General features: G+C 38.9%; 1 protein-coding gene across 1 annotated transcript; it reads right to left on the bottom strand.

Moving 5' to 3' along the window:
- Positions 1–19,199: 19,199 nt before the first annotated feature.
- Positions 19,200–22,804, bottom strand: LOC121942431 (low affinity immunoglobulin epsilon Fc receptor-like). The gene is made up of 3 exons (XM_042485633.1): positions 22,770–22,804; positions 21,084–21,519; positions 19,200–19,949 (listed from the first exon to the last, which is right to left on the bottom strand). The coding sequence occupies exons 1-3, from the start codon at positions 22,802–22,804 to the stop codon at positions 19,200–19,202; spliced, it is 1,221 nt and encodes a 406-aa protein (XP_042341567.1).

Genomic DNA, 22,804 nt, shown 5'->3' with positions numbered 1-22,804 from the left:
TAGATATTTCTTTCGCCATGTAAGTCTGTAAGTCTTTTCATAGATGACAGCATCATGTGATGGATCCGGCAGTTGGAATTCCACTGTTTCACCACTGAAAAAACTGACTTCAAAGCCAGGCACATTTGAGGCCAGGATCTTTCCCTGAAACTTTTTTTTATTGTGTAAACAAGCTCTATTTTGATGCTGTTTTTATCTGGCACCTTATTTACATTCAACGTACAAAAAAATCCCAGTATAAATCAACTTACTTTCATTGTGAATTAGAAAATGTTCAGGGGCCACCTGGCACTGTGTTGCAGGCCACACTTGGCCCATGGGCCATAAGTTGAGTATCATTGCAGTAACCCATTGAAGGCAATGAACTAAATAAGAAGACTGAGCAAGAGTCTTGCATCTTGTTAGAGGAGAATAAACCTCTGCAAATGGAGGACTTTATTATCTGACAATGAAAATATTGATATTATGAACTATTATAATTACAGCTTAAAAAACGTTTTAAATGTAGAGACACATACCAAAAGGTAGCCAGAGAGCAAATCCAGATGTCAGGCACATCTAAACGAACGCACTTTGGTTCACAAAATCCCAGTTGTCCAAATGAATACAATGTTTCATTTCTGTGCATTTAATATTGAATTATGTGCTATACATATTTACACTGTGCATACTGTACATTTTCAGGAATTTTGTCCAGTGCAGTGATAGTTTTCACACACACTGATTCATGTCTGCAGCCACACCCAGCAAATATAGAGTGAGCCTGACTCCTCTCTCAAGTATGCTATCACTCTAAAACCTCTTGACACTGTATTCCACTACATTAGTTTCCACTATCAGCTTTTTTCCTTCTTTCTCCTCCTCATTATCCTCACTCTCCTCTCACACGTGTCCGAACAAAGCCTCAACCTGCACTTACTCATAGATTACATGTTAATTTTGCACATTAGATTTTATAGTTTTGATCAAGACAATAGTGGCATGAAATATGATCACTATAGAACTTTGCAAGGTTAAGACAAAATATTAAATTTCCTGATTTTGTTAACCCACACCACTGAGCTGCAACCGTCAGCCCATTTCTTCACCTCTTCTTTGAAGCAAATGGTGTTGACCCGTCCAAATTGCTCCAACATTCATCTTTGCCTTATGTAGTATTTCATCTGCTACACAGGATAGTATATATATCATTAACTTCCACAACTTTTCTTTTCCATCCTCTGACACTCAGGTTGAGGCACGCATCTCCACGAGCCTCACTGACATCTCCAGTTGGATGTCTGCCCACCACCTCAAACTTAGTCTCAACAATACTGTGCTGCTTTTTTTCCCCTGGAAAGTCCTGCCCTCTGCAAGGCCTCTCCATCACTGCTGACAAGACCACGTTTACTGCTGAACCGACTGCCAAGAGTCTTTGCCTGCCTCAAGACAACCAACTGTCAGGCAGCACCCAGACTGCAACCACGCAGCACTCCTGTAGGTTTGCTCTTAATAACCTCCATCCTATTTTCTAATCCTTACAAAACTTTTTTTTTTGTATGGTTATGTCCTGCTTGGGCTACTGCAGCTCTCTCTCAGACAGCCTTCCAAAACACAGCCAGCAAACCCCCAACCACTCCACCAAAAATCTGAAGGCCGCCCCATCTTCAGTTTCATAAGTTTCTCAATTTACTCCCTTTGTAAACTCCCTTTCCTTTCTGCCCATGACCTTTTGCATTTCATTTGATATGCTGATGCACTCTGTTTCCATACCCCCATGTCATGGTCCTTTTTTTTCAGGATCTTGCCCTGTGGTTCTCCTGGTAATCACTCCTAACTTATCTTTCTGCGAGCTGCATAATGGAGAAAATAAAACATTTTAAGATTTCAGCTGAACAGGTGCCTTATCTTATTCATCAAAAATTGTAGCACCTTCATCCAAGCTGTTCTTTGATGTTTTTTTAAATGTATTTTTTAGCCCTTTATTATGTATTTATTCATTTAACAAAATAAACTATAAAATGACAAACCCGCCATTTAATCTTTTGCCCTTGTTGCTGTATTGAGGGACTGTCTCTGTACCTTTCAGAGCTGTTGCTGCAGTGCGGCCTGTGTCTCAGTAACCTGAATGATCTGTATTCTGTTGAGTGTTTATTTTAATTGTCTGTCCATCTTTTTGGGGCATATAACCCTTCATTAATAAATAAGCCATGTTGGCTTTTTGCTTGCCAAGCTTGCATACTTGCAGTGGTGAGAGAGGTGGTAGTAAACTCAGCACCCCTGTCTCTGTCTCCTCTGAGCAGGGTGGAAAAACACCCCAAAAGGCACACTAAACTGAAATGAAAAGAGTACCCATAACTTTGGTAAATAATGTAGACAGTCTCAAACTGCATTTTCATTTATCCATGGAAGTAAAAACACCCATGTGACCGTTGACATGAAACAAAGGATCAGATTCTCTATAAATGAAGTATTCCGATACCCATCAGTCAAAAAATGCCTTGATCAGCCCCCATTCCAATGTTTAAGATCGGATTGGGACATCCCTAATCTTAACCAGAGGTGGAAGACATACTCGGAACCTTTACTTCTGTAAAAGTTGTACTACCAAAGTGTAGAAACACCAGGCTGTTCTTATGCACTGTACGTATGCATATCCACAAAAGTAATGCCCCAGAATTTGTTTGTAACCTACATCATGAAGGCTGCCAACACATGATCAATGCACCAGGAGTAAAGCAGTAAGGAGTATAAAGAGCAAAAGTCAAATAAGGGGGTGTTGGTCAAACAAACACAGGACTGTCCCCACATTGTATGTGTCCCGTGTGTGAAACCAAGTTAATTTTGACTTATTTAAAGGAACATACATCGCTTGAGTAATTCATAACCACAGTTTCAGTCAGATCACATTTTCTTCTTTGCTTAATGTTTCTCGTCTCTGCTACTCAGTCAGGGTTCGCTGTCTGCTCTGAAAAAATCCATTCTGTCTCTTTGCTCTCTTACATTACCATTATCTTGTCACTGAGTCCAAGAACCACATTTCTGTGCTCCATAATAATGAAAGTAATAATATAATGGAAGATTTGGTAAGTTTGATGAAATAAGAATGTCAATGAGAATAGAACCTCATCTAAATATTGGACTCATTTTAAGATAAGAACATCAATTACTGTAAATGGTATGTATGAGTAGCGAGAGATGTTGGCAGAAGAGACAAAGGTCCAGAGGAAAGGATAAAAAGTCTTGAGTCGAGGAATGAGAGAGTCTGGGGGAGAGGCAGAGGGCAGAAGCGACCACTGTTGATTGGATTGTTTTGACAGTAAGAAAGCCTCTCCCTGGTCGTCTTAGAGCCTCAACTCTCTCTCTGAGCGTAGCTGAGATCAACCTTTGAAACATAAGCGTGACCTGGGTGTGAGGAGCTGAGATGAATGTAAATAGCTGAGTGTTAGAGCGCAAAGTGATTTGGGGTGTGCTGGTAGGAGTCAGAGACATCTCATTGGCTTTGCACTTGACGTTGGCCATTGTCAGGCTTCTATTGCTATCTTTCCTTCAATCAGCTGTGAAAAGTAATGAAGTACATTCAAGAAAGTACTGTAAGGTATAGTTCCACATCATGTTAGTTGCTTTTTTGCTAGATGAAAAGATTGATATCACTCTCATGCCTGACAGTGTAAAACAGTGGTGAACCCAAGGAGGTCCAGGGTATGTCTCACCTGATTTAACTGCCAGCCCACTATGAAAAGAATTAAAATTACTATTAAAATGTTTAAGAGGCTGTGGCACATTAATTTCAAGCTAGCACAAAGGTAGTTTCTTGTGAAACCAGTGAACATAAGGCATTCATTGGTACCAACCATGTTAGCATAGCTTGGGCTGAATTATGCTCCAAAGTTAGGCTAAATTTTGGCAAGGGAATAACTGGCATGGCCATTTTCAAAGGGGTCCCTTGACCCTTCACCTTTACATATCAGAATGAAAATGGGTTCTATGGACATTCATGAGTCTCCCCTAAACTTGCGAAGACTTGTTCCCAGTAAATGTTTTGTTATTTACAATCAATGTAGGCTACCTTTTCACAGGGGAGTGTGTAGGGAGTGGCCTAGAGTTAAGATTGATTATCTGACCCAATCAGTTTGAACTGTTTGACGAGTAAACTGAATTTGAACCTGAGAGGCAGTAATGTGCCAGAGTGTGTCTAGCCTGACCAGTTTTACATTCAAATACATTAGTACAAAATTGACGTTAAAAAGTTTGTTCACACAGGCTTATTTATTTTAATTTTTTGGAACTTTATACTTCCTTTCGAACTATTTACATTTGGAGGAACAATGTCTTTGATAAAGTATGGGAGCTTTGTTTTACATTTGTGTTGTGATTGGTAGGTCTATTTATCTTTTAAACTAAACTATAAACAGGAACGTAAGACACTGAAACATTAGTAATTTAAGTAGGTATGAGTAGTGGAGACAAAAATGGTCAATTAAAGCTATGCTGATGCATGTGCCCTCCACAACGCTTGTACTTCATGCCACCCCTGCATAAGTCGATGCCCCACCTGGGCCACACCAGTAAAAAAAAGTCTGGACACGCCATTTGTCTTTTTAAGGAAAAGACATCCAGCCTATTTAAAGAACAATTAATCACTCAACATATGTATACACAGATATATAACACATTAAAACAAGATTGCTTTGGAAGTCAAAATGTATCAGTATTAGTCTATGCAGATGCACATCAGATAAGTAGTAAGGATGCACAATATTAGCTTTTTGCCGATATCCAATATGTCAATAAATAACAATACATTTGGCCAATAACCGAAACCGATGTGGATATATCCACTTTTTTCCCCCCACATAATTTAGTGATTCTGTAGTGGAACATCATATTATGCATACTCTTATCATGATGCAAAATAAGAAAAATACTTAAATTTAACATTCATGTCTTGTACCTTTTAACTTTGTCACTAAAAAATATATATTGTGTGATATTGTCAGAAATTAGCATGTTGGCCGATTCTGATATTTAATTTTAAAGCCAATACTGTATCTGCCAATACAGATGACATGGCAATATTATTGTTCATCCAAATAGTAATATTAACTGTAAAATAGAAAACCACAGTATATCAGTCTGCAATTCCTTAACCCTCATAGTGACATATTTTTCACCTACCCTATGTGCTTCAACAGAACAATGAATCCCTGAAATTTAGAAATGGTTTTCAGTTTTGGTGTGCCACCCCAAGATTTGGATTTCTGGCTGCCCCTATGGAAAATTTCTGGGGGCGCCACTTGCTAAAATTGTTGGAGGGCCCTTTACTACATTAGGAACAATAAGCAAATTATTTGATGCATTTTGGATGACAATGCAGAGACACCACAGCTAAAGACAAGCATACTCAAACACAACACACACCACATTGTCAGAGTGACGTCAGAGCCGAGAGTACTGCAGTATTTTTTCCCGAGAAGCTTCGAGTCATGGTTCTCATCAACAAGACGTAGTGTGGGAGAAAACTGATGCCCAGCAGAGCAGGGTCGTCCTCTGCTCTTCCTCAACACAGAGGACGTGTCATTTACAGTAAGACATCACCTCCCCCACCCCACCCTTCTTTTTACCCCCACCCACCTCTGCGTTTCACCCCATCCTTTTCTCAGTTAATCCCCTCACTGTTAGTTACTGTGCGTAGGTTTCATTTTGGGTAATGTTTACTCCTCTGGCCTGAAATGGCTGAACTAAAAAGCCTGAAATAGCAAGACTGAAACAGAGGCTGGATAAACATTTTTTTAAAAGTGTAGTCTGATTGTTTCTGTGGAGTATTTCAACACCAAACACCAGGCAACCAAGTTATTACCATCTAATAATAACACAACTCTACTTGTTTCTTGCTTTAGCTTTCACTGCGACAGAAGCTCATTTTTCTAAGGCTACGTCACAATGATTCTCTCACCAACTCATTTTCTGTGTTTATATGTTTCATATATCCCGAGGCAGTTTTTTAATAGCTTAGATTGAGATTGTCTCTCACTGTGCTGCGAGCGGTAACTGTAGCGAGACTTTCTCACACTGTGTGTTGTCTTTGGCTCCAGCAGCCACGGTTCATTTCCTTTTGTCTTCTGCAGCACAACTGCTGCCAATATTCATGTGAAATATTTCAAGAAAATGAGCTGCAGCAGAAATGAGCCTCCCCGCCCCCCCCCCCCCCCCCCCCCCCACCCCCTTGTCTCTCTCACTCTTTCTCTCTCTCACACACTCTCTGTATGTGTGTGTATATATGTAATGGGGTTACTTGTGATTCTAGGCCTCCATTGCGTTTTTGTCATGAGGATAATGTCATGAAAGAATTCTGTCATCTGTTTGGGCTTGGCCGTCTTTTATCACACATGGCCTCCTTCGCTAGCACACACCACACATCTACAGTGCACTGCTGCAGCACAGAATCAAACATAACCACAAAATAACTCAGAGGAATCTTTTTCGCTTCCAAATGGATAATTTTCCTGGTGTGTACCTAGGCACTGCATGAACTCATTTCCCTTAAAAATTGCACTCCCAGAAGAACGGAATACAATTTTTTGGGTCATAAAATATTGTAATTGGTCCTTTTCATATTGAGGATGCCTCTTTTAAGCAACAGCTATGACAAGGAGAGGAGGGACGTAGAGGTTGACAGTATGAGTCAGACTGTCCTGGGAGCAGAGTTTAATAGCTGGTGTACTCACCCTGAATGTTTTTCAGCCGTGCTCTGCCTTTGGCGTCACTCCTGATTGAGAAAACAGGACATTGCATTAGAAAACCCCCCATGGATGTAGAGAAGTAGTTAGAAAGCCTCTCGCATCCCAGGTCCTTAATGTCAGCAATAAACACTCTTGAATCTGCTGGTATAATCACCCAGGAGTGTATGCACATAAAGTTTGGGTGTGTAGGAAGTGTCATACACATACACACCTAATGTACAAATAGAAGAGAGTTAGTAGGAATAGTTTGACAGTTTGGAAAAACATACTTATTAGCATTCAATGCTGAAAATAAGATGAGAAGATCAATATCAATCTGATGTCTGTCTGTTAAATATAAAGTTACAAGCATGCAGCAGTCACTTGGTTGAGCTTTAATACTGGAAATGGTGGGGAAAAAGCTAGCCTGGCTAAGTCACAAGGTAACAAAATCTGCCGTAACATCTGGCTTGTTAACTCTTTTAGCCCTGAGCAAATTGGTTTGATTTCTGACAAAAACACTGGGAAAAAAGCAATCAGCACTTTGGCATGAAATGTCCCACAAATCACTTGAAAAACAAACAAACTAACAAAAACAGAGAGACAGTCATTAGAAAAGTATCAAATATGTAAGGAACCCTAACCCTAACCCTAACCCTCAAGAAAATATATTATATGATATATTCAAAATTAGGTTACAGAAAAATATAATATCTATATTTTTTTCCTTTATTTTATTTTATCACTTTTTTCAGCTTATTTCCTGTGTTTGTCATTTTAATTTCCTTTTCTTTTTTTCAGGTAACTTTCTTGTAGATATTTACCATTTTTATTTTTACTAATTTGGGGATTCTTTCTCGTTAAGTTACTCATTATCTTTTATCCATGTCTTTTTTTTCCCAAATCCATACAAACACTGAAGTGTAAAAATGACAAATTGCATTTTTTATTACCTGGATTAGGTGCTTGACTTTTTCTTGACCAGAGGAATTGACATCATAGGGTCGACCTAATAGTGATGACAAGACTGCAGATTACAAAGAAGATATATTGTGCATTTGAATCACTGGACTTAGTTTGTCGTCCCCACAGGACTCCTGCCATAGATGCTTGTGGTGTAGGATTTGATTTATGGTTCAACACCAGAATTTCCCTTGTTGATTTCACCTCTTGATGGGGCTTTAATTATATTTCTTGCAGTAATTATGATTACATTGTTTCTTTTGCTGTGTAATGAAGAGCCTCAGTGGGCTGTGACTTACAGTAGAGAACTGGTGTGACGTTCAGAGTGAGACTACTATTGTGCAAACACTGCGCTTTGTTCATCCATTCATGGTATAGAGCTGTAATTGCTGTGAGAAGGTTTGCAGCCAAGATGGCTTTGTTAACCACGTGTTTACCATCAACAGAGTGTCCTGATGATGGTTGAGTTGCATAACCACAATATCCTAGTTCTTACCCCTCTCTCTGCCCTTGTATTGTCTAAGGTGAAATGGCAAAAAAGAATGCAAGATCCAAAAGCTCACAGTTCTTGAATCTCCACGTGGTATCTCATACTCACTTTAGTACAAACAGTCTTAAATTTTTGAGGAGGTGGACATCAGATACAGTGTAGCTTTGGAGCCTGTGCATGTAGCTGCTCTCACTGCACCTTGACCTCTAAACGTAGAGATGTGGCAGTTCATTTTTTAAACCTAGCCAAGCTTGCAGGCTCAATGCAAGTTAAGCTAAGCAACTCTTGGCAGTAGCTTTGTATTTAATAGACAGATATGAGAGCGGTATCAATTAGGGGGTGTATCAATACATGTATCTGGATTGATAAATTGAGTCAATGCAAAGTAATAACAACAATACATATTGTCATTTTTAAGATAGGCTTTTGTTGTCATACTAGTCTGGGGACTACTCAGACAATGAGGCAGATTTACACGGGTGATAAACGGGAATACCCATTTGCTCGTTATGTGAAGAACTTTTAACTGCAGCTTGTCTGTCATGTAAATACACTGGGTAACAGGGAACCACCCTGTTACAGGCCATGAGCCAACTGGTTAGATCCCATCAGGAAGGAGATGAATGAGGTACGGGCACCAGCACTCCATGTGTATCCCTCTGAAGACAGCTCAGACCATTACCACATGCATTGAACAAGCCTCGTTTCTACATTCAAACAATACTGGAGGCCTAGTACAATGCAGAGAGTGGCAAGCTGCAGAGAAAAAGACAATGAAGATCTTTAGTGATGTCGCCTCATATCGATTGCAGTCCCCTGAATTCTAGCAAATCAAAATTGTATTGTGGCAGACTTTGTGGTATCAGCAAATATTGTATCATTTCCAAAGAATCTATATAATACTGCATCGCGATGAAACTTGTGATTTACATCCATAGTTTCAATCTTTTCATCTTAGTCTCAGCAACAAAGAAAATATCAATGTGTCTCCAAAAATGTTGAACTGTGGTTTTAATGAAGCTGACTCATGAGGTAATGCCTTGTTGAAATACTTGCCCTGCAGTAAATACTATCCTTTGTCGGCTTTTAATATATGTTCATACACATAAATGTTGATACAACTTTACAATAATTCTCAAGGCTGTATTTTGAGATATTGAATTGTAATATATTTTAAGGCAGTCGTGCTATTTTGTCCACACACTGTGTTTGAACACACACAGATTTATTCAGGGTCTGTCCCCTGTGGGGCACAGTGGATAGTATTTTTGGCTTGAGCCATCCATCCAGGCTGGTCTAGCCGCCTACTTATCTCCCCTCCACATGTGATTTACGCAGAGTCAGTGTCCCCCCACACAAATCTGACCATCTTAGGGATGGAAAACATTCCCTGTTGAGTTTTCCCGCCAGGGGTTCGCCACCACCATCTGTAAGAGACACTCAGCACAGATGTAGAGACCCATAAACACACTCCATGCAAATAGACACATAGATGAATATACTAATATACACTCTACTTTAGTATTCATTTGATTCCTTTGTGTTAGGGCACCAATTCAGATATAAATAAACACTTTTTTTTCCACAGAGGGAGACCAGAGGAGGAGGTGAGGAGGATGACAAAGAAACTGGTTTTCGATAAGATACTTAGATAAAAAGATGGCGGTGTTGGAAAAGAGAACACAGAATTCAACCATTGACTCTTGTTGACAATGGCTGTGCTTTTTTGTTGTTTGGAGTACCACAGTTTTCACTACTGTATTTTCAGACCTTACAGCAATGCTAGTGAGGTGCTTTCAGCTAAATGCTATCAACAGCATAACGGTGCGGTCACAATGGCAATGATAACATGCTCATGTTAAACAGGTCATTTTTAGTATGTTTGTGTTGCACCTACAAATCACAACAGACACAGGGAATACATATTTTAAAAATATCAAAGATTTCTCCTTCTTCCAAGCACCCAAATCGCCGTGCTTATTCTTCAGTTCCTAGAGCTCTAGAACTGTAGCTTGAACTACAGATTGCACTTCCGCATTTTTATATGTCTGCCACCAAGGACACAAACAGTATATGCAGTATATGCCCCTCTCTCTCTCTTTCTCTCTCTGTCACACACTCATACCAGACTCTGATCACACTGTAAAACTAAGCAGCGCCAATCAATTTTACCAATATTCAGTTAATATATTGCCTATTTTGTGCCTAAAAACATATTTCTGTGTGTTGTTTGGATGTAACAGGATAATTTGTGAACAGGAAGTGAGCGCCACACTGTTTCCCGGCTAAAAAAATGAGATCAAATTGTAAAACAAAGCAGAACTCTTTAAATATGAATCAAGATTCTGTTACTGCGTTGCCTATTTTTTTCCTCAAATGTTTTCATGGACATATTTTAGCGGTTTAACTGTACTTTGACATTGTAACCAGCCGTTCACCATATTGTTTCCAACAGAGATGGCAAAAAACCATATTACTTCACCCACCAGCAGGAGTGTTTATTGATCAATTGTGGCACAGTATATTCTGGTAGTTGCAGATTTTCTACCTTTTCAGCAAAAATGAATGCCGTAGGCTATTTCCTCTGTTTTCTCATGTGCACCAATTTCAAAAGTAATTGAGTCTTTCTATTGCTCAGACCGCCCAGTATGATCTTTCCAGCCGTGAAATACTTTTTCAGGCCAAACCAGAGTGGTGAACCAACTGACCAACTGACCTACATTGCCATGAGGTGTGTGATTAATAATAATAATAATAGTAATTTCAAAATCATCCAATTTTCCTTACAATACTTTACCCAATACCCAATTTGCTCTTTCAGTGAAGGTGACAAAAAAAGAAAATTACCATGAAGCATTGTTATTACACTGAATACGTAAATATTTTCTTAGTTTTATAAGTTAAAGTACATGGGCAATGTGGGAACAAATTTATATCTATGTGTGTCAATAAGTAATTCACAGACAAAAACATGTACAGTATGTTATCCTGCCTGTCAATCAGACCTCCGGGCTCAAACTTCCTCTGCTGAACAATAAAAGACACTTTACAGCACATTTTACAGCTGGGGTCTCTGAGACACCAAACAGAAGTTATGCATGATTTTCTGAAGAGGACTTCTAAAACATGCTAGTTGAAAACCATATTTCTAAGCATGTTCTCATAAAATCAGGAAAAGTCATGAAGTATCAAGGTCATAAAACAATAAAAAGTATGTTTTCTGAGCTGCTAGAGACGCCCCGGCTTCTCAACAGAATATCTCAGCATGACAAAGATTCACTGAATCATCCCTCCTGGTGTTTGCTAGAATCCAAGTTTTGATCTCAGCCTCTGCCTGAAATCCAAGGGAGAAGTGTGCGCTGCTGGCCAAAGCATGAGGGAACGGCAGAGGAATGGAGAGCGAAAGAGAGACCAACACTGGAGGAAAAGTTGCCTTTTGAAGTTGGCCAACAGAAAAAGTTTTGATTCAAGTCTCCCACATCTGCCTTCTGCCTCGTGCAAGAATCCTGGAATCCCCCACCCCCTCATCATCACCGTGTCTCTCTCTCTCTCACACACACACACACACACACACACACACACACACACACACACACACAAATGGAGACTCGATTCCAATCCACCGGCACAGAGCATGAAAACAAACATTTTCAAGGAAGTTCTTAAGCCAAGTGGCAGATAAGCATTGCTGAAAACTGAACATGAACATGCACACACACACACACACACACACACACACACACACAAAGTCATAAACTTGCAGCAGAAGCTAATGGCATGAACTGACACTGACCTAGTTTCCAAAGGGGCAATGATAAAGAGAGAGTGGAAAGATGAAGATTTGGAAGAGGTAAAGAAACTCCAGGGCATGTTGCGCTTGAGGACACAGTGCATTGTGCATGCTAGTGTGTGTGTGTATGTGTGTGTGTTTCCGCTCCGAGAAGCCTGCCAACAGCCAACAGTCCACACACCCATCAGAGCTTCAGAGACAAGCCGTCATGCTAAGCCGGGGTAGAGGGCCGAGGCCTGAGAGTACAGGGAGGTAAAAGCTCAAGTAGAGCACTGCTGAGGAGTGAGGCGATCACTGTGGGGGTTACACACACACTCATCTATTCTGCACTGACTCTGGCCAACAGCAACTTACTGTATACTCATTTAACAGAGACTTTTGGCCCGCTCCTTTCTCTATGGCATGCCCTCACTGGTTCCTGACTTGTGGAAACAGGAAACAGAAACAGGCACAAAAACTAGAAACTCTTTGTTTGTGCGCATTTGTTTGCGAACCTCACATGACTCACGTCTCCTCCTCTGCACCGTCTCCAGAGGAACATACGTGTAGATTTTGGCGTGTCAGTAACTGCCGCAGCACGGCTCAGTCAGTGGCCAAGTCTTGTTTTGTTTCCTCCCCGATTTGAACTCTGTGTGACTCTGATAACATTGAAACGAGGAACAATTTCATGCTCTCGTACTCTGGGTGCTTTTTATGACTTTAATTGTTCCATTAAGGCGCTTCAGGGTCTGGGAATGCTTTGTCATATGCAGAGTGTGTGTGTTTGTGTGTGTATCTCAGAGTTAATGCCCTCAGGCTCATCAGCACTCAAGTTTATTCTATAAAGGAATTCAAAGAGTTCAGGCTTCTTAATGCACTGGATCTGAACCAAAGCCACAGAACCTAAAGATTACACTGAATGTTTATCGTTTCCTGTTTCAGAGTCATGTCATGTCATTGTCTGGGTTCAAGGAATGCACACACATGTACTAACAAATGCACACGCAACATGTGGTTGCATAGATTAGGATAATGTGTCTACTGTAGTTTCAGCTGCAGACTTTCAATTTTTCAGTGTCTAATAAGCATCCTGCTAAATATTTGTCCTCAAAGCTTAAAACCTCTCAGCAGCTTATCTAGACACCAGAAAGGAAAACTCATAAGTAATAATGTCTGCATTTATTACTGGTGATGATTTTATCAGTGATGTTTTACAATTGCATTATAGTAATATTATTTATAGCTGAACACAGTGGCCATTTAGGTGAAGCTACTGGACAAATATTACAGAGTAGTAATGGATATTGTAAGTATAGTTGCAACTAATAATTGTTTTTATTAATGCTTAACTGGCCAATTATTTTCTTAACTGCATATATCATATGTATTCTTATTGCTATTCTTGCGTATGTATATCTTGTTGTTCATTGCTGTAGCTTTGCACACATTTTTTTAAAATATTTTTTAACGTACATGCTAGTTTTCTACATTGTACTGTAGCATAAGGCACAGTTTTATATTTAACACACTTTACTCACTCAGCACATTATCCATATTTGAATTTAAATATTCACAGGTTAGTGCTAATTGTCTACTGCTGTATTTTTTACATTTATATTTTTACACTTCTACATAATTAGCAGATTTACATACTTTATTTTGAATATTTAAATATTTACATACCATGCACAATTTCCCCCAGTAATCAATAAAGTATTTCTGATTCTGATTTTTGATAATTAAAGATCCAGTGTGTAGGTTTTCGAGGCATCTATTTGCAAAAATGGTATATAATATTCATATTATAACATTATTCATATGCAACTTTCATAGAAATGACCAGGCCCTGCCTTCAGCACTGCATCCAGTTCTCTTAATACATCCATGGTACACACCAAGAGTCCGCCATGTAGTTCCACAGCTGGTCAGATCAGTCAAATCAAACACTGGCTCTAGACAGGGTCATTCCCATTTTTCATCAGCCATCAGTCGACACACTTGGCACATACAAGATCTTTCAGCTCTGCAACCTCACTGTTAAATGCCAATAAATCCTACACACTGGACTTCTGATTCCTAAAATCCCTAAAATTACAGAAATACCTGTCACAGTTGTCTACTAACTCATGTTGACTGATTCAAATTGCTTTATTTGTCCAACCTACAGTCCAAAACACAAATATATTCAGACTAATGTAATGGAAGACTAACAAAACAAGCTGCACCTGGTGATTATAATTTATTTTGTTATTTATTCTTTTTTGTGTTGCCTTGAGTTGTGTGCATATATGTACTGTATGTGTGTATGTATGTGTATTAGTATATGTACATATATATATATATATACACATACATATCTTGGTTAAATAAAACATAGCTGTCATGATTTGATCAAAATTAAAACGAAACTGAGACTATTTTTGATAAGATTAATACGTCAGCAATTAATTTTTATATTTTTGAATAATGTTTATAAATAAGAATTCATATTTTATTAAGATAAATATTTTGGTTATTGATCTATATCTTGTAAGATAAAGGTTATTGGTAATTAAGATAATATATTAGAATAAGTCTGGAGAGTTAATTATTGTTTTGCTTTATATTTATGTGGAAGTTAAATAATTGACTATTATTAAATTATGGATAAGGGATGGGAATGAATTAGTTAGAACTTCTTCCCACTCCTTTTGCCATATGTGAATCAAATCGTTATGTGTTGTTTAAATTTTTCATGTCGTCTTTTGTAATGTATTTTTTATATCAGTCCACTACTAGTACTACTAATGTGTGCCTTAAAAGTTTGCTCTGTCAACTAATCAATTGTAAGAGCTTTGCAATATAAGCAATGGTGTTTCTAAATGTCCATTGTGCAGTATTTAGGGCATATATTAGCAGGACAGGAACATTTTAGATATAGTATGTTTTCTTTCACTCTTTGAAACTTGAGTGAATTGGCTCAATTTCTTCAAAAACATGGGAAGAAGGCAAGAAATTAAGTGATTTATGAAATGAATTATTTTTTAAGTACAACAAATTTTCTCAAAGAAATGATCCCAAAATTTGCAAGAAATTAATGACCTAAAAAAAAAACTGCTGTGTTTTCCTTACCTTAGAATGAGTTGTTTATATCTAAACAGGGAGTCGGATCTCATGGATGAAGACTGCTGTGACTGCCATGTTTCAACAGCAGCCCAGAATGGACAAACCAAACACTGGATCCAGACAGGGCCGTCCGCATCAAATGTGGTAGTTAGAAGCCCATCTGCAACGAGCAGTGTTGGAGAAAAGATTTGTAACATGAAACTGCTTATTTCTTTGTTTTTATTGGTTTTCATCACACGGTCAGTTTGTTTTGGAGAGGAACACAACAGATAATTTGGCTCCTAGTAAAAAACTCCTGAACAATGAATGCTGAAGGGACTCTAACTGGGAGTCATGCTTCGCACACGAGAGAAGTTTCAGCTTGTTGCAGTCTGCAATCCTCTAGATGCCAGTAAATCCTAAACGCAGCTCCTTTAATGTTTTATCTGACTGTAATTACTGTATTAAGGACGTGGTTTATTTTCCATTATGTATTAACAGAAATAATTTTTGATCAGTTTTATTTTTAAAGACATACAGTGAAAGTACTAAGCCCACATAACTGCCAAAAATAAAGAAAATCTCATAAGACAATTACCCTTTTAATATAGAAGTTCCAATTAATCTTGCCTAGAGAGAATTGCTTAACCCTTTAAAACCTGAATAAAAACATGAAGAAGGCAATGAGTAACTTTACAAGAAATGGCCAGAAAAGCAGTAAAAAATTGGTAAAAAGTTACAAGAAAAATAGCTTAAATGTTTAAGAGCTAAATTAATGGGATATTGACCTTCATCTCTTTGAGCTTATCTGAATTTAATGCATTTCACAAAGGTGCCAGAACCAGAAGAAATGGCTTCTGTTGACTTTTATGCTGCACAGAAATATCAGAGTACTTTTGAACACACTCTGACATCATCTCTAAAACAAATAGTCAGTATTGGTTTTCAGTACTTTTCATAAGGAGAATTGCTCAAGAAGTGACACCACACACAGGGTTCGTACAAGGTGCTTGAGGTGCTTGAAGTACTTAAATTCGACACTCAGAAACTTAAGCACTGGATTACTGTGAAAATCAATACTTGAATATAATAGAACAGAAAGATACATACATTTATGAAACATTTTAGATAAATATTTTTAAACTAGGAAGCCAAGAATGGCCATGCTTGCAAGTATTTTAATGCTGTATAAGCAGTATGAGCTCAGAGCAGCAATTTGTTGGTAAACACCAGTAAGTAGTCTAGACCGGAATGTTTTGCTAGCCTACAAAACACTCGCACCGGAGCAGCGCCAGCCATTAGTGCGGGTTTTGAGCTGTAGTTTGGTTGTAAATAAGCAGCCATGTGACTGTGAATGGTGGAGTGTATTTGCACAATTCTCTTGCAGCCAATGGTTGAAAATAAAAATGAGTGCTTGAAAAGGTACTTTAAAGTCCTTGAATTTACCTTGCCTCTGTCTGTACGAACCCTGCATGCAGGTTGCCAGCTGCTGCTTTGACATGAATGCGGTCGGTCAGAGGTCAAACAGTGACCTCACAAGTTTGACAACATGTGAGCGACAGCAGGCCTCGCAAGTCTGAAAAGAATGGCATCACACACTAGGTCATTGCTGTTCTTGGTGTGTTATTTTGGGCGAGGTCCGTGTGACTCAGAGAAAATCCAGAGGGACGTAATAGAGGCAGGAAAATCACTTGGTTGAAAAATCACTTAATTTCACACTTATGATGGCTTTCGTGTCAAGAGATGATCCGCTTTTGGCACGAGACACTTTCAGTTTCAGTTTGTTTACCAACTGAATCAGATAAGATACAGATGTCACCATTATATTTCACTTGTGCACAGTGTGTAGGAAAGAGCAGAGATAACACTTCTAGCATGTTCATTTCCTGCTCTTTGTGACAAACCAGATAAGCCCTCTTTTTGACATTGGATTGTGGAAAGTTAAATGCACGTGAGATCTGTGATTACATTTGACAGGATTATCTGAACAGAGAGGCTTTAAGTGTTGTTTTTCTTCAGATAACCTATCAGTGTTTGTATCAGTCCTTAGCAGAGCTGCTTCTCTCCCCATCAGCTGCCAGTGGTTCCCCAAATCTCAGCCTAACAAGCTGCGCTGAGGGTGATTAATGTGGGCGAGACCCTCTGAGCCTCTCTGAGGACGACGAGGGCCACAGCCCGAAAACAGTCAGCTGCATACTTTCAGCACACAGTCATCTTTCACTTCACCAAAATCTGCAAGTGACAAGCTGCTGAAAACCGAGGGAGAGGTGTTGCTTCAATTATTATAGGCTGTTTACTACCAGTCATTTTCACTGTGCTTTCTGACACACATCTGTTTCATGAACACCAAATTTAACTAACAAAATTCAGAATGTCACTGTTTTTTAAAGTCGGTGGTTTGAGCAAACATGCATTACAAATTTTCATCATTAACATGTAATATACAAGGTTATGGAGTAATGCAACAATAAAACAAAGACTTTTTTGAAGAGTTCTAAAAATCTATAGAGAGAGCATTTCACCAATCAAGAAAACATAATTTGGGATGTGCTGAAGCTGAATTAGCTCTTGTAAAGGCTGATAGCGCCATCGTGTGGCCTCATGAATTAAGGCAGTTTCAAAGTTTATGACTTGATTTCCATTGCGATCATTTTTCCAGGTCCAAAATGACAATTCTTGTATCTTTTTTGAAAGAACATTTAAAAACATCTATTTTGTGTTTTTTCTTCCCTTTACCGGAGATAGGACAGTTTAAGCATGAAACAGGGAGAGAGATGGGATGGCATGCAGCAAAAGGCCAAGGCTAGAATTGAACCTGCGGCCGCTGCAGTGAGGACGTAACCTCTGTACATGGGGTGCCCGCTCTACCAAATGGGGTACTGGGGGCACCATCTTTTGTGTTATTTATAATGACCGTGTAAAAAAGAAGTTATTGGCCAATCAGATGTTTTTTAAAAAATCGCAATTAGAAAGGGTATTTGGGAAGAGAAAAAAAAAGGAAAATTTGAATATAAAACTTGAAAGCTTATTAGCCTTTACAGACTCAGGTCAAGATTCATGTTCTGAAGGTGCTGTATAAGATCTCCATAAAGTTTACCAGACATGCAGTGCAAATAATGTAAATTGCACTGCATGTCTCACACACTCTGTGCAGACCTGAAGTTGCTTTCAAGTTCCACAGGGATGTCAGAGAAAAGTGTAACATCTTGTCTGTATTTGAGCACGTGTACAAGCATTTGTGTGTGCATATGTCTCAAAAAATCTTACCAGAGGCTCTTGACTCCACGTGTCTTTGTCACACTGATACCAATTGTTCAAAATGTAATAGGAAATCCTATGTTTTCCTATCCAGGATCAGCTAATCCATCTTATTTTTGTGTCAGTTTTTCAAAGCAACATTAATTGGATTGGATCATCCTGATCCAGATACAAATATATAATTTCAAAATTATTAAATCCAAATAACCAGTGGGACTACGCATCATGATGCACGCTACCAGCGATGTAAAGAAAATCATGCAGAATAGCCAATGTGGTCACTTTCAGTGTGTTTTTCTAGTGACAGAACGAAAGCATGTAGGATGCAGCTGTTTGAAACCATTTTTGCCTGTGTCATGTAAAAATACATTTAAAAGTAATTAGATCAATCAACTCTGCTTTCTTTGGGCACTTCAATTGGCTTTTGAACTCTACAGGAAGCAGTAATGCAAGAAAGAAATACCAGAAAGAAAGTCCAGTAATCCATTTTGTACAAGAAATTAAGATGTATTTGATTTAGAATAGAATACAATAGAACAGAATATATCTTCATTGTCCACCAGGGTGGAAATTTGTCTTTTGCCCACCAGACCCTTAAGCCAACATAATAAAAAGTAGACAAGCAGTTAATAAAACACATAAACAAGTCATTTCTTACAGAAAGTGTTTGAATTAATTATTCAGTATTTAACAAATAAAAGGAATTAAATGTTATTTTCAAAGTTAATCATATAAAATAGGGACAAAAAGGTCAAAAGTGATGAACACAAGACAAATTTGTGGTGCAAAAAACTAAAAAATCTGCAAAGTTTTTGTGTCATTCTAACACCAGTGATTGTACTCAAACTTTGCGTTAACACCATCAAATTCAGTCTGGGAACAAGATGTTGCTTTTCCTATATTTCTTAACCAAGAGACGATGCAGCTCCATCACTCATGTCAAATTTAGAGCCATGGTCTCACACAAAAAGTGCCTCTTGCCACCACAGACAATGTCATCCCAGGACTTTAACCAGTTCTTCTCTCCAATTTTTGATGGCGGGACAATGGCAACACAGTCCTGTCCTGCCTGGCTTGTGTCCCAGGAGGCCATGGCGTTGTTTGGCTCCATGGGCTTCCAGTAAATGACATTTCTGTGGATTCTGTTGCCATTGACCCAGATGTGGGTACCCTCCTTCACCATGTCCTGCAACCCAATCCACGCTGAATGGAATAATACCTCCGGGTGCTGCTGTTTAAACTGAAAAGTCATGTTAGTCAAGAATGCCTGGTCTTTGGCATTCAAAACAACAGCAAGGTCACCTCCCAAGTCAAGACATATCTTGCGAGCTTTTTCCCACTTCTCTGTTTCCTGGGACAGGAAGAAGCAACGTGAAGCATGCTCAACCCAGCCAGGAAGGCAGCGGGAACACTGCAGCGTGTCCTTGTCGCAGAATCTCCAGAGGAAGGACAGTCTGTCAGAGAGCAGGATTGACCGCTGGTGTTTGTTTTCTGCTTCCAACTGCTTGGAGGTTTGTTGCTCCTTGTTTAAGTGCAGGCGCAACTGTTTGCTTTCTGCAGAGACCATGGTGATGATGTCCAACGATTCATTCAGAAGGAGGTTAAGTTTTCTGTTCTCATCTTCCACAAGGTCACAGTACTCAGAGGTTGAATTTAGAGCTGTGTTAAGTTCTTTGTTCAACACCTGCAATTTAGTTTTTTCTTGCAAAGTGTTCTTCAAGAGCAGGCTCATTTGACTGTTGTCCTTTTCCAAAAGGTCACATTTTTCCAGGTTTGAAGTTAGAGACGTGTTCAGCTTTTTGTTCTCAACCTGCAACTGTGTGTTTTTTTGCAAAGTGTTGTTCAAGAGCAGACCGAGTTGTCCGTTCGTCTCTTCCCAGAGATCACACTTTTCCAAGGTTGAATTTAGAGATATGTTTAGTTCTTTGTTCAACACTTGCAACTGTTTTTTTTCTTGCAATGTGTTCTTCAAGAGCAGACTGAGTTGTCTGTTCTCCTCTTTCACACGGTCACAGTTTGCCATGGTTGAATTCAGAAGCATGTTCAACTCCTTTTTCTCCACTTGCAACTCTGTTTTTTCTTGCAATTTGTTCTTCAAGAGCAGGCTCATTTGACTGTTCTCCTTTTCCAAAAGGTCACATTTTTCCAGGTTTGAAGCTAGAGACGTGTTCAGCTTTTTGTTCTCAACCTGCAACTGTGTGTTTTCTTGCAATTTGTTCTTCAAGAGCAGGCTCAGCTTTCTGTTGTCCTCTCCCACAAAGTCACAGTTTTCCAGAGTTGAATTTAGAAACATTTGTAACTCTTTGATCTCCACTTGTAACTGGGATTTTTCTTGCAATGCTGTCTTCAAGAGCAGGCTCATTTGATTGGTCTCCTTTTCCAAAAGGTCACATTTTTCCAGGTTTGAAGTTAGAGACGTGTTCAGCTTATTGTTCTCAACCTGCAACTGTGTGTCTTCTTGCAAAGTGTTGTTCAAGAGCAGGCTGAGTTGTCCGTTCGTCTCTTCCCGCAGATTACAGTTTTCCTGGGTTGAAATTAAAGAGGTGTTTAGTTCTTTGTTCAACACTTGCAACTGTTTTTTTTCTTGCAATGTGTTCTTAAAGAGCAGGATCAGTTTTCTGTTTTCCCTTTTCACACGGTCACAGTTTTTAAGGGTTGAATTCAGAGACGTGTTGAGCTTTGTGTTCTCAACCTGCAACTGTGTGTTTTCTTGCAATTTGTTCTTCAAGAGCAGGCTCAGCTTTCTGTTGTCCTCCACCACAAAGTCACAGTTTTCCGGAGTTGAATTTAGAAACATTTGCAGCTCTTTGATCTCCACTTGTAACTGGGATTTTTCTTGCGATATGTTTTTCAAGAGCAGACCCAGCTGTGTGTTTTCAGCAGACAACAAGGTGAGGTTGTACCGTGTTGTGTTTACAAGCAGCTTCAGTTGGCCACACTCACTTCCCAGAGGGGTGAAGTTCTGATGAGTGGAGTTAAGAAGTTGCTGCAGCTCAGTGATTTTCATTTGCAGCTTCTTGGTGTTGTGTGCCATATGCTGTAATTCTGCTGTCAGACTTTGCTGTTTGTTCAGTTGAGCAATGAGGGCACCGGCTACACCACAAAGAAGTACTCCCAAAATAACAATCAAAACAACTTGAAGACTAGATCGCAGTCTCGTCACACAGTTGTTTTGTGCCTCTCTTTTGCCTATTTCATCTTCAACTTCCGTGACTGATTCTGCTGGCTCCTTACCAGGATCCTCACCACCAGAACTACGAGCAAAGAAGAGAAAAGGGATCAAGGGATGTTAGCGTAAACAACTTGTTTTAAAATCACAGTCAGGTAAAAACCATCTATCAATTATATAATGGTCTTCATGAATTAAAAAACAACAACCATGTTCTCAAAATCCAGGTCTTCATCATTATCTTGTTCTTACCCTGCCGCCACAAGGCAGGCCACTTGTGACACCTCATCTGCAGAACTGATGGGACTTAAATATACGGCACATTAATGGTTATTTTACTAAACTTTGCACCGCAAATATAAATATATCCCCACAAATGATATTTAAATTGAAATATGAAAGCGTGTCAGAAGAGGACAAAGGGAAAGAAAGAATCCTGAGTACTTCACTACAAACATCCAGGGGTCAGATGCATTAAAACCCTGCACAGATTCACCACTACAACTGTGTGTACACACAAAGGCAGAAATGTGCATGTGTACGCCTGATTCTGTTTTATAAATCTCAATAACTGTGGCGCTGGGCGCTCAGGCACCAGCCTCATATTCACACCAACAGTTCACCGTAGACAGATGTAGAAACACCCTTAAACATAAATTCTGATTTTGACACATGTGCTTCTCCAACATTCATTACACCTGTCAGTGAGAGATACAGGACAAAAAAAAGCAATTTCACCAACTGTGACGCATCAATGAGGTTCTACAACAGTGCCAGACCAGCCATCATAATGCATGGCTGTGGATATTTGTAGCTTCAATACCACCAATCCATGGCGTTTCTGCAAATCATTGCCGCAGCGAATTCTTGATCGTCATTATTATTAAATGTCAGAAGGATAATCAATCATTCAGAGGGCTCATATTGAAACTAACTTAATAAAATACTCCACGATAAAATGAAACAATCACTATTAGGGAGATAAATGTAAAATGTATATAAAAAACAACGCAGAAATGTATCACTCATAACTAATTTAAAATTAACCTTAACCCAGCCTTTGACTGTAAAATAACAGAATGAATTGTAAGCTGCAAAAATAATTAAACAACCAGTGAAATTGGGAAACAAACTTAAAACATTGTTTTCTGTCTCTCAACTTATATTTAATATTTACTTATATACTTACTATTATATACTTATATTAGCATACAGGTGGTGGCTGGTGCTTATTTCTAACCCTGTATAATAAATATTTATTGTTCAGACACTTTTAAAAAAATGCTAAAAAGCCAAAACAACTATAAAACAGTATTGTACTATTGATGTCCTTACCTCAGGGAAACTGGAATCTCCTCCAAGTCAATCAT

Source organism: Plectropomus leopardus, chromosome 1 (genome assembly GCF_008729295.1).
Source record: "Plectropomus leopardus isolate mb chromosome 1, YSFRI_Pleo_2.0, whole genome shotgun sequence".
In the NCBI taxonomy this organism is placed as follows: domain Eukaryota; kingdom Metazoa; phylum Chordata; class Actinopteri; order Perciformes; family Serranidae; genus Plectropomus; species Plectropomus leopardus.
The sequence above is the reverse complement of the archived record's forward strand: the minus strand, read 5'-3'. Positions and strand labels throughout refer to the sequence as shown.